The sequence below is a fragment of the Rosa chinensis genome, chromosome 5 (assembly GCF_002994745.2).
Source record: "Rosa chinensis cultivar Old Blush chromosome 5, RchiOBHm-V2, whole genome shotgun sequence".
Taxonomy (NCBI): domain Eukaryota; kingdom Viridiplantae; phylum Streptophyta; class Magnoliopsida; order Rosales; family Rosaceae; genus Rosa; species Rosa chinensis.
In genome coordinates this window covers 45,282,636-45,295,855 of record NC_037092.1, presented here as the reverse complement: position 1 = coordinate 45,295,855, position 13,220 = coordinate 45,282,636, and the positions used below count along the sequence as shown (strand labels likewise).

Genomic DNA, 13,220 nt, shown 5'->3' with positions numbered 1-13,220 from the left:
AATTTTTCACTCCAACTCATAGGTTAAAATAAATAAATATTTTATTATTATTATAACGTATTTAATTAAAACACAATTGCACTATTGCTTTCTTTCTCTCCATCTTCTTCTCTTCTGTTTCTCTTCACTGTCTTCTAGCTTTTCTGGGCAATTAGAAAAGCCACCATATTGACAAATTTGAACAGGTCCAAGCAACCACAAGTAGCCTAGATTCCAACATCCCAAACACAATCGCGACCTCAACACTGTGATCGATCATGGCGACACTTAGATGTGATCAGAGCTGCTTGAACCCAATTCTTCAGTTTTTCTTTCTAACTCCAAACTCTAACTCTCTTCCTCTCTTTTTCCCCAAATTTGAATGAAAATTGAATTTTTGGTTTGATATCAATGATTTTTGAAGGTTTGGGTATTGTAGGAAGAAATAGAAAGATGAGAAAAATCATGAATGACTTTGATTAGGGTAGCATGAAATTGAGGAGAACGATAGAGGGGAAGGGTAGAAACAATAAAAAATAAAATGACAGATGACTTGAGTCTGTCAAATTTGACAGATGAAACCAAAAATTGTCATCCACGGTGGATTTGAAGGATGGGTTGAAGAGGAAGAGATCTGCCTTTTATATCCGTTGGAGCTCCACAGTGGATTTTGACACCACCATTGGAGATGCTCTTATAGATCATCAGAATATATAAAGAGGGATTATGTGTTAAACGGACACCCGTCAACTTTCGGGTCTGGCCATGCTTAATATATCAATAAGACGTACACAGTAACTCTGCAACTGGAATTATTTTCTGTATCAAAGCACATACGAGTACAAAGTTGACATAACTGATCGAATTGTTCCTCTGTATTTTTTTTTCTTATTTAATTTGAAAAGGACAGATTAATTGATCACAAATGAGGACATTTTATTATTTGCAGCTAGCGAGTATAAAACGTACAAAAAGATCCGAACCTCTGAGCTTCCAGTGGAAGCTCGTAGGGAAAAAGTAACACATGCAAGAACTCCCCCATAAAGTTAATGCAAGAAGGGAGAGCCAAAAAAAAAAAAAATAATAATAATAAAAAATCTAGAAAAGATAAATAAGCATTTCCATCAATTATTTGTTGACAGAGAACTGCTCAAGCATCCACACAACTGTACACTTTTTTTCTTGGACTAATTACCAGTGTGAATGATGAGTTCAGAGTGTCCGATCACTCAATCGCAATAACATGGTGTGGCCCATCATTCACGGAGTTTTCCTGGTTCGGTGTCACTGTCGGCTTTACATCGTTAAAATGTGCTTGGGATGCTAGTTTATGTACAGCGTCTGCAATTTTCTCTGTACATCTGATAATTTCAAAGAGTAGTGAAGCCACTGCACCTTCTTGTATTATATGCAGGGAATCAGCAGCTGGCAGTTTACACAAGCTTGATCTTATAACAGCTTTGAGTTCTTCAGCGGCATCTTTTGAATTTGCAATGTGAGGATCGTTTGAGGATGATTTGGTCATTTTCCTCATTGAGGTTGCTAACTGCTTCAATGCTTTCCCACACTCTGAGCTTATAACCACGCTTGGCCCTTGTATTATGCTTTTAACTTCCTGAGGTGTCTACAAGAATTTATAGCAAAAGATAAGTTAGATCATATGTATGGTATATATAATAACAACGTGAATTGGTAAAGTGATTGCTTATCACACTTGGGTTTCAGAGGTAAGGTAGTTGTTGAGAGCTTCAATTTTGAACGCACATTGGCGAGTTAGGGTTCCAACTTTCAAGTATTGTTTCCATGGATGATGAAACTTGAACCTTCCATGGCCCGGTTCCCATCTTGCCAAATTAGCCTGGAGAATAATAAGAAAATTAAGTTAGAAGATAAAACCTAATTGAAATCCGATTGCAACAAGTGAAGCGACCCTAATAGGACCGTGCAAACTAGTTTTAACGCAATGTGGGATTTTATTCTCAATTAGCTTGAAGATTGTTCTTACCATGGTGTCTTCACTGCCTTTTGAAGCTAGAACACTTTTATATCCTTGAAGAGAGGATGACTTGCCTCTGATCTGGCCATTCTCAGATACTGTAAAGTATTCATCTCCAAATTCTATAATTAAGTAATCATACATGCAAGAACTTGTTAGATAAGTATTTGGAGTTTCTTGGTATTAGTAAAAAATAAATGCAAGAACATAATAATAATAATAATAATTTCTTAATTAAATACAAAGTTCACATGATTTGCATGTATCTATGTCCGTACGTGATAACAAAAACAAGTACAAAAGAGATAATATGATTAAAAAAGATTAATTATTGATTGTTTATAGCTAGGGAAAATTCTACAATGATACATACAATTGTCTTAAAAGTGGTAAAATGAGTCCTCAAAATAGTAATATTAGTCCTCAAAGTAGTAACATGAGTCCTTAAAGTGGTAAATTTTCTTAGTTACCACATTAGTCCTCAAAATAGTAATATTAGTCCTCAAAGTGGTAACATGAGTCCTTAAAGTGGTAAATTTTCTTAATTTACCATATGAGTCCTGAAAATAGTAATATTAGTCCTCAAAGTGATAATATGAGTCCTTAGTGGAGTAAAAATAGTTGATGTATGAGAAATGTTAACATACCATAACTTTACCCGCTAGCTAGATAGATGTACCTTCTAAGAAATTGGCAAGCTTTTCCATGTTGGTAGCAATCTGATTGTGAAGTTCCGCCCCAATCCATACTGGACGAATGAAAACACAAACAGTAACTGCAGTACAACTTCCAATGATGATGGTAGATACCCTCTCGAATCCTAATCGTATAACCTCCTCGTCGCGATAGCCAGACACCGATATTAGGCAGAATGTCAAGTTGAATATCAGCAGCCCATAATCGTATCTTGCCTTCATTTGGGGAATAAATCTGAAGAATGTCACTATTCCAGCTGCACCAAATTCAAAACCAAGATGAAACATATAATAAAATTGAAGCATACATAACGTAATTAGTATATAACATATTTATATGGGTTTTTGTCCATTTACACCATTTTTAGAGATTTTTTTCCCACTTACCCCACTAAGTTTTTTTAATTCCCTCTTACCCACAACACTCTAAGGAGATCTTCCCTAATACCCCATTAAGATTTTTTTTTTGTTTTTATTATTTTTTAATACCATTTTACCCTCACCTTTGTTACTTAGAGAGAGAGAGAGAGAGAGAGAGAATGGAAGAGAGAGAAACCATAGGGGACTTCGCCGGAGTCCGATCACCGGCAGCCGGATTCCGGTCACCGGCCGCCGGATTCCGGCCAATTTCACCGGATTCCGGTGAGCGGTCGCCGGAATCCTGTCACCGGCCGCCGGATTCCGATCACCGGCTACCACCCACCGGAAAGTTTTTTTGCCCCCAATAGACGACTATCAGCCATGTATTGCCCCCCAATAGACGTCTATTGCCCCCCAATAGACGTCTATTGCCCCCCAATAGAGGGGCAGTAGTCGTCTATTGCCCCCAATAGAAGGGCAGTAGTCGTCTATTGCCCCCCAATAGACGTTTCAATTACCGAAATAAGAACTAATCTCTCTAAATTTAGACAAATAAATTTTGATTAAAGAAAAAAAATGAGAAGATTACGTCAATTCAAAACATATATTGCCCCCCAATAGACGTCTATTGCCCCCCAATAGACATTTCAATTGCCAGAATAGTTACTAATCCTCCTAAAATTAGGCAAATAGAACTTTGAAAAAGAAAAAAAAAGAGGAGATTACACCAATTCAAGACGTCTATTGCCCTCCAGTAGATGTCTATTGCCTCTCAATAGACGTCTATTATCCCCGATGAAACTTTTTTTTTTTGCTTCTTCACCTTCTGCCCCCTATTTTACCAAAAAGTAAGAAGAAAAAAAAAGCAAGAGGCCGGATTGCAGCTCAATCATACAATAGATAATTAAAGAAAAAGAAAAAGCAAAGGAGACAAAAAAAAAAAAACCATTAGAAATCAAAATTCAAAACACAGTTTGCCAAAAAAAAAAAAACAACTCCAGTTCCGATTGCGGCCGGAGAGTGCGGCGAGTGAGGCCAGCAACCGTCTTTGCCATCTGCGCCATCGAACACCAGGGCCACGGCTTCTCAGACGGCGTCGTTGTTCACGTCCCCGTCGTCGACAACTGGGCTCCATTCTGAAGCTCGAAGGCCCCCGGCATCGTCTATTGCAGCATCGACGCCGGCATGGACAAGGACGGGAGAGAGAGAGGACGAAGACGACACCACATGAAACCGGAAACGAAGCCGGTATATTCCTCCGATCTCCGAGTTGCTACGTCGTCGCCGGAGCTGGAGGAGAGAGGGAGATGGCATGGGTCGAACGTTGGAGCTGGAAGGAAGAGAGAGAGAGGGCCGTGTCGAGCGCCGGAGATCGGAGGAGAGAGAGGGCTGGGTCAATCATCGGAGCCAGAGGAGAGAGAGCCGGAGGTCAGTTGGGAGAGATATGGGGGAGAGAGGAGAGAGAGAGATCGGATGAGAGATTAATATTGAGTGGCAAAGCTGTAATTTATTAATTGTGTTTAGGGCAAAATAGTCATTTGTTGTTATCTTGTGTAGGTGGGAAGAAAAAACTGTTGCTGGGGTAAGTGGGATAATTTTTTGTTATTTTGGTGCTTTTGGTCAATGACCCTATTTATATACATATATATGTACCTTCTACGAAGACAAAGAGACCAATAAGTATTGGCTCTCCTTGATTGCCCGAAAGAGTTGCTAATCGATGAGCTCCAATGCCAAGAGCAGCAGCTACTACAGTTGACATTATTCTATTCAAACCTCGTCCTATCGTCGCTCCTGAAAATTTTTCAAATGATTAAATATGGATCATTTGAGATTAATTTAAATCCTTATATGAAGAGAAATATGGTTGATTACGTGTATGAAGTATGAACTTACCAACAGTAAATTCAAAAACGACCACAACAGTCAGAATAGCCCACATAGCAGCTATACCAAAACCGTCATAGAGTGGTTCAAAGTAGAATAACATGGAGATCAATGTAAGAGCAAGTGCCACTTTAAGAGAATGAACAATTCTTCTTGGATCATCTTGCCCTAGTTTTTTTAACATCAAGCCAAACTTAACTATCTTTCCCCTTAACCTCTGGAAGAGTCCCGCTCCTTTAACCTGATCATGGTCATTATTTGAAGATGCCATGGATGTCAGTGCTATAGCTACCGGAAGCTAGATCGAGGCGAAGATAGAGAGAAGACAGCTCTCTAGCTAGTAAAGTAAATGGTGGGTGAGATTTCTAGGAATTAGAGAGTGGTCTAACAGAGCAGAGTAGTAGTCTATTTATATGTGAGAAGTGTGTGGTATGGTATAGGCCAAAATGACACTCATACAATATGTTACACATCCCTATCGATCAGGTACAAGCGTATAAGAGAGCAATTAATTAATCGAGTTCGGTGGTTTAAATATTTCTTCCAGAAATATTCTTCCAGAAATATTCTTCTCAATTGTCAATGAACGATTAACACAAGTAACGAATCTAGAGACTAGAGCCTTGCATTTTAGTACATTACACGTGAGAGACACCAGCACAAGCAGGGCGCGTTCTTCATCTGACTCAAGGACAGTCAAAGAAGGCTACCCATCAGCCATCCAAAACCCACATAGTACCACCCATTGGTTTAGGGCCCTTCATCTGTCCCTATTCTATTCGTCCAAAACCCACATAGCACACATATCTTCTTCTGTGCCTATTGATCACTTAATGGCACACATCCTTCATATGTCTCTATTTTATGTGTCTCCTTAGGCCATTTTTCTAATAGTAGGGTTTTGACCCGTCTCTATTCTAAGAGAAAATTAGAAAAAAAAAACCCAAAAAATAAAGCTGTTATTAGGAAAAACTCATTCTTATATTTTCTTTTAATCTACACCCATTCACATAATTAAATCTTCCTTATAGGTTTTAAGTCTATAATGATGATTTTTCATGTGTTTTTAGTTTGACTATTTTACCCTTATGATTGAACAGGTAAAATATTCCTCAAATATAGTTGTTTGTTGAAGGAAAATCAGTTTTGTGTGCCTAATCAAACTAGGAGTTGTAATAGGAGAGAATGTTGTAGAATTCCTAGTTCTATTCGGATTAGATTTCCTTGTAACATTAGAACATGTATTTTGTAATCCCTATATATAGGGCTCCTATTCTCAATAATGAATGACAATTCTCTATTCAATCTCTCTTGAATTTTTTTTTACTTAAACACGTTATCAGCACGAGCCCTAACCACGAGACTAAAATCCAAACCAGAAAATCCTTCAAAACCGCTGCTGCCACCTTCAAGCCTCACTGCTGCAACTCCTAGCCCATGCTAGCCTCACTTGCGCGCCTGCCCCTGCACACGCACGTCTGCTGCCCCTGCAGCACCGACGCACACCCATTGCATCCTTCCCTGTTTCTGTGCACCTCCGTATGCTGAAAAGTCTAGTTCGGAACCTCATATCAAAATCCTTTCTTCATCAAAGTTGTTCGCCTCTGTCTCTTCTGTCTGACCTCCAAATTTCAGCCTATTGGAGTTGTTTTGAGATTTGTACACCAATAGAAGTGAGAGCTGTTCAGAAGCAAATCTGCTTCAAATTTTAACCAAGTAAGTTTTTATAATTAAAGTTCCCGCTTTCGAAATTTACTTTTCCTCTTCTTTTTCTTCGGGGACTTGCAACCTCCCTTCTTCTTCATTCCACTTTTCTTATAATGTGGGTTCGATTTTTGAAAAGCGGAATAGTGGGGATTCACTCTATTAACGAACTAAGAGCGTTCGTAAGACTTTGGACTAAGAGCGTCCGTAAGCATCGATTTATGACCATATAAACATCATTGTTTCGGTCTAATCCAATCATTCGTGGAAATCGATTTCTTGGTAGCATAGCTCGGAAATCTTGATATTATTTATTAGTTGTCATGGAAGTTTTAACTCTGAAACTAATTTGTTCTTGCTTTATCTTTCAGGATGACGAACACGAACAAACTCGATTTTGTTCCATTGGATTATGCAGGCAAAAGGTACTTAATATGGGCTGTTGATGTCGAGATCCACCTTATTGCCCGTGATTTATTGCATACAATCCAAGAGCTTTGTCCTACAACAACAGCTCCAGACCCTCAAACTGAGGAAGATAATTCCAGGGCACTTGCTTTCATGAAACGTCACATGGATAGTGACCTCCAGTTTGAGTTCATAAATGAGGATAGCGCTATAAAGCTTTGGCAAGTGCTTTGCGAAAGATATGGCAATGTTCGTGACTCTATTCTTCCGAATATAGAAGCAGAATGGAATGATCTTCGCTTTTCTGAATTTAACACGGTCATACAATTTTATTCGGAAGCTCTTCGCATCAGATCAATGATGCGTTTCTGTGGAAAGACAATCACAGAAGACCAATTGATTGAGAAAACCCTTTATACCTTCCCCATCTATGCTATGAGATCCTCTGATTCATTCCGGATCCATGTACATGCAAGACGGATCACAAGTTTTCGACAGCTTATTGAAGTTATTGCCACTACTGAGAGACATGGCAACGAGCTTGTGAAAAAAAGAATTTGATAGGCATCAAGATAGCCATCAAGAGCATCATCCTATGGCTAGAGAGAGACGCCATCGACGTCATGATCCATACGATCAAAATGCTCAAGAAGGTAATCGCTCAAGGCGACGATCTCAGGACCGTAGGAGGCGTGATTTTGAGGGAAGAAGGGTTGGAAACCATGGAGCCAACATTGGCCATGGTTGTCACCTTCCAACGCCACCAGTCCTAGGGACTCTGCATATTGCGCCAATGCGCCTCAATCAAGGGAGAATCCTTTTTATGGTGTCTATTTTTGATATGGAACATTTGATCAATGGACTTGAATTTGCAATGTACCTAAGAAGGTAGTCGCATCATGGTGATCAAGACATCGAGTTCAAGAAAAAAAACAAAAGACTTTAAATTTGGCGATGAAGACAAAATGCCGCGGATTTTTATTTAGAATAGTCTTTTATATTTTCCAAGAATTATGTAATGGCAATATGCCTTAGTCGATAAATGACATCTTGTATTATCTCTTTCTGATGTGGCGCATCAAATAAAGTATGATGTCTAGGAAAGTAATTGAGATTAGTGGTATTTAAGAGAGCCTCACTCCACCGACATCTCTCTCTACTTCCTTGGTCATATTTTATTAGAGTTACCAAAAGGATAGAGTGACTACGGTTTGTCTTAATTTGATTTTTCTTTTGGATTAGACTATGGAAACTTTGATGTAATTATCGGCTAATTTTAATAAAGTCTCAATTTATTTTATCTCATGTCATGGACATATTTTTCGAACTTTACTACTTCAAAGATATAAGAGCCAATGGTTTTCATGTGGAAACACATTGTGAGAATGGACAAGAGTTCCTTTGCATCACCTCTAATGACTACGGACATAAAAGGGTCTTAGAGAAACTTATGTGTCGATCTAGTGGGTTGTATGCAACCACTATTTGAATAATTGCATCCACTCACGTTATGAGAGATGATTTATGGGATTTCGACACATATAGGCTTTGGCACGACCGTTTGGGACATCCAAGTCGTGATATGATGATCCGTATATTAAAGACTACACACAGACATCCATTTTCAGAACGCAAAGAAGTAAAACTCAGATTTTGGACCCCGAAAGAGCCTCTGCTCCTCACGGCGCCGCTCACCCTCAAAACTGGCCATCCTTGGCTTGCGCCGCTGTCCCCCTGTGGTCCAAAGGTGGCTTTGATGCCACCAATGCTCTTTCAACTCCACATTTTACTTCTAAAGTCCATTGTGACTTCATGGCTTAACCAAAATTCTCATTGGTTGTTTCTAAAGCCCATCCTTCGTTTTGTAAAGCCTGCTCTTTAGCAAAATTAGGATCGAGACTATCCTATGCAAAGGACACTAAAGAAAACATACAATTCTTGCAAAGAATCCAAGGTGATATTTGTGGACCTATTCAACCACCATGCAGACCATTTCGATATTTTATGGTGTTGGTTGATACATCGACACGCTAGTCACATATTATGCTATTGTCCACTAGGAACGCTGCATTTGCTAAACTCCTAGCACAAATTATTAAGTTAAGGGCTCACCACCCTGATCATCCTATTAAGTCTATAAGATTAGACAATGCTGGGGAGTTTACATCAAAAACTTTTGATGATTATTGCATGTCCATTAGGATTGAAGTTGAACATCCAGTTCCTCATGTTCACACCCAAAATGGTCTTGCAGAAACCACCATTAAACAACTACAAATGGTCGCTAGAGCATTGGTAATGCGCACTAGTCTCCCTATTTCTGCTTGGGTCTATGCAATATTGCATGCAGTTGTGCTTATTCGTCTAAGGCCTACTGCCACTCAACCCTTTTCTGCGTCCCAGATGGTGACTGGGTATGAGCCTAATGTCTCACACTTACGCATATTTGGGTGTGCAGTTTATGTGCCAATTGTGCCACCACAGCGCACCAAAATGGGTCCTCAAAGACGATTAGGCATTTATGTTGGATATGACTCTCCATTGATTGTCCGCTACTTAGAACCCTTGACAGGCGATCTCTTTACTGCTAAATTTGCGGATTGTCACTTCGATGAGACAATCTTCCCGTCGTTAGCGGGAGATAGGAACATCAATGTTCAACAGGAACGACAGGAATTGTCGTGGTCTGTCCCCACTCTGTCTCACCTTGATCCCCAAACCGCACAGTCTGAAATTGAAGTGCAGAGAATTCTTGATCTTCAGAACGTAGCAGAATCGATGCCTGATGTGTTTTCTGATATCGCTAAAGTGACGATATCACATATACCTGCTGCAAACGTGTCTGCAAGGATTGATGTCCCTAAAATTAGAGGACATGACGCCATCTCAAGGATACCTAAGCATGGCTCCTGCCAGGAAGCGCGGGAGACCCATAGGTTCGATGGATTCTCACCCAAGAAAGAAAGCGAGTTTGGTACAAAATAATCCATTAATTATCGATATAAATAATCCATCTCATGAGAATATTCCGGATTATGGTTATGTTCAAGAGACATCATTGGGGGACGCTCCAATGTCAGAACCAACTCCAGAGAATAGAGAGATCTCCATGAATTACACTAGTGTACATGAGATGATGGATAGAAATTCTATGGCTATTGATTATGCATTTGCATATGATGTTGCAAAAGGAATTATAAAATATGATGATATCGAACCTCGCTCTGTCGAAGAATGTCAGCGAAGAGTGGATTGGCCTAAATGGAAAGATGCGATCCAAGCTAAATTGGATTCACTAGCAAAGAGACAGGTATATGGGCCTATAACGCAGACACCCCCACATGTAAAACCTGTTGGCCATAAATGGGTCTTTGTTAGAAAGCGTAATGAGAAAAATGAGGTGGTTAGATATAAAGCCCGCCTCGTGGCGCAAGGTTTCTCACAACGCCCTAGAATCGACTACGAGGAGACATATTCTCCCGTAATTGACATTATAACGTTCCGCTACCTTGTCAGTTTGGTAGTTTCCGAAAAACTTGACATGCAGCTTATGGATGTAGTTACAGCATATCTCTATGGGGATCTAGATTCAGAGATATATATGAAGGTTACAGATGGACTTCAATTACCCAAATCAAGTGGCTCTAAACCACGGAGCACGTTTTCAATAAGATTAAAATGCTCACTATATGGATTAAAACAATCCGGACGGATGTGGTATAACCGTCTAAATGACTATTTGATTGGGAAGGGATATATTAACAATGAAATATGCTCATGTGTGTTCATTAAAAGAACAAGTTCCGGATTTGCAATCGTAGCAGTTTATGTAGATGACATGAACCTAATTGGAACTCTAGATGAGTTAAAGGAAACTGAAAAATACTTGAAATCCGAATTTGAGATGAAAGATCTTGGGAAAACATGGTTTTGTCTCGGTTTAGAACTCGAGCACCGTAGTGATGGGATTTTGATTCATCAGTCTGCATATACTCAGAAAATCTTAAGGCGCTTTAATGAAGATAAAACAAAGCCTGTGAGTACTCCCATGATCGGCCATAGTTTTGAGCCCGGAAAAGATCCGTTTCGCCCAAAGGATGAGGACGAAGAATCATTAGAGGTCGAAGTGCCCTATTTAAGTGCAATAGGCATATTGTTGTACTTAGCTCAATGCACAAGACCAGACATCTCCTTTGTAGTGAACTTGTTAGCTCGACGTAGCTCTGCGCCAACACGCCACCATTGGATTGGTGTAAAGACAATCTTTCGATACATAAGAGGTACGATGATATGGGCCTATTCTATCCCTACAGAGAGAAAAGGAATGACGGAAATTTGGGATCGGACCCTAAAAGGCAAAAAGCCACAGTCCAAGAGTTGGTAGCCGGCTATGTTGCTAGCGCCGGCGCTGTCTATAGTGGCCGGCGTCTCCCTACTCCCCTCCATCAAAACGACAATGATGTTTTGATGGGTTTTCCTGATGCATGGTATCTCTCTGACCCTCACAAAGGTCTCTCCCAAACTGGTTATGTCTTTACCATGGGAAGCATTGCGATATCTGGAGGTCTACAAAACAGACCCTTGTTGCTACTTCCTCAAATCATGCAGAGATTATTGCTCTACATGAAGCCGTACGTGAATGCATATGGCTAAGATATATAATTAGACATACGAGGAAGTTGTGGTTTGAAGTCTACCACGGATGAACCTACATGCATTTATGAAGATAATGCAGTTTGTATTAAGAAAATGAAGTTAGGTTTCATCAAGGGCGACAACACCAAGCATATATCGCCTAAATTCTTTTACAAACAGCAACAACAATCACTTCTAAAGATTGAAGTGAATCAAATCCGATCAGAGGATAATGTAGCAGACTTATTCACTAAGTCGTTACCTAAATCCACCTTCGAGAAACATGTGAAGAGCATCAGATTGAGAAAGTTATCTGAACTCCCACGATTGTAGCAATCAGGGTGAGATATCGACATCAGGGAGAGTTATGATGTCTACATGTTCGATCTCGAAGAATAGATGACGTGTTGTACTCTTTTTCTCCTCCTCGAGCGTGCACTCAAGTAAGGTTTTTAACGAGGCAACAGATGAAGCGTCACCACCAAGTTTGAGCGGCACAAGGGGGAGTGTTCAAGGAAAATCAGTTTTGTGTGCCTAATCAAACTAGGAGTAGTAATAGGAGAGAATGTTCTAGAATTCATAGTTCTCTATTCAGATTAGATTTCCTTGTAACATTAGAACATGTACTTTGTAATCCCTATAAATAGGGCTCCTATTCTCAATAATGAATGACAATTCTTTTTTCAATCTCTCTTGAATTCTCTTTTACTTAAACATTGTTGACTTTTTAGTAAAGTATTTATTTCACCTCATTTACCGAAAATGAAATAAAATAATCCAACACCCTTGTCATTAACTTTCACTTGCTAATTTTGGTATTTCTAGATGAACCATAGGCCTAACTGTATAATTTTTCCTATCGTACGTACATGTGTTAAATATCATGTGAGTTTTAACATAAGCAAATGATTTAGGTACCTATCATTTAGGAGTTCACAATTTGTACCTATCAATCAGGGAACAACTTAGGTAGAATAAATCATAGGTAAAATTGCATAATTTTGTCTATCATTCAGGTGTTAAACATCATGTGGGTTTTAACATAAACAAATGATTTAGGTACCTATCATTCAGGGAGTTCACGATTTGTACCTAAATCATTCAGAGAATGATAGGCACCTATAATTCCATCTTTTGAATGTGGAGATTACATAACCACCAACCCAAGTATTGATTTGGATTAGGCTTTTGAATGTGGAGATTACATAATCTCCAAACTAGGTATTGATTTCAATTGCAGGAATCAAGAGTTGATTAATTCTGGGCGATGTTTTTGCTCAACAATTTCAAGACTTACATCTGCAGAAAGTTTGGGGATGGTGGCAGCTTTAGTAATTCTTAACAACAATGGGTTTTAATATTTATCATATTTAATAGAATTTTTTTTAGATAAACCTAATTAATGTGTTTGGGTGTATATTAAAACAATTTTATAGATGAGTTTAATCTAAAAGGTGTGTGTGAATTTGGGTGTACAATCAAATTCCCCTTACAAAGAAATATCCAAGCGTATATGCTTGTGTAGCTAGCTCATTTGCATATAAAGTAAAAGCCTA

At 39.1% G+C, this 13,220-nt stretch overlaps 1 protein-coding gene across 1 annotated transcript; it reads right to left on the bottom strand.

Moving 5' to 3' along the window:
- Positions 1-1,066: 1,066 nt before the first annotated feature.
- Positions 1,067-5,272, bottom strand: LOC112168212 (aluminum-activated malate transporter 2). The gene is made up of 6 exons (XM_024305338.2): positions 4,927-5,272; positions 4,684-4,824; positions 2,655-2,927; positions 1,985-2,097; positions 1,694-1,837; positions 1,067-1,603 (listed from the first exon to the last, which is right to left on the bottom strand). Exons 1-6 carry the CDS (start codon positions 5,186-5,188, stop codon positions 1,205-1,207), a joined length of 1,332 nt encoding a protein of 443 aa, XP_024161106.1. The 5' UTR covers positions 5,189-5,272; the 3' UTR covers positions 1,067-1,204.
- Between the last annotated feature and the right edge of the window lie 7,948 nt (positions 5,273-13,220).

What these genes read in the sequence shown, in the direction of transcription:
- LOC112168212 (XM_024305338.2), bottom strand. Translation starts at nt 5,188, where the DNA reads ATGGCATCTTCAAATAATGACCATGATCAGGTTAAAGGAGCGGGACTC. An exon ending in TCTCTTTGTCTTCGTAGAAG is followed by an intron (nt 2,928 to 4,683) that starts GTACATATATAT and finishes AATTTGGTGCAG; the next exon opens with CTGGAATAGTGACATTCTTC. An exon ending in AAGGCAGTGAAGACACCATG is followed by an intron (nt 1,838 to 1,984) that starts GTAAGAACAATC and finishes ATTATTCTCCAG; the next exon opens with GCTAATTTGGCAAGATGGGA.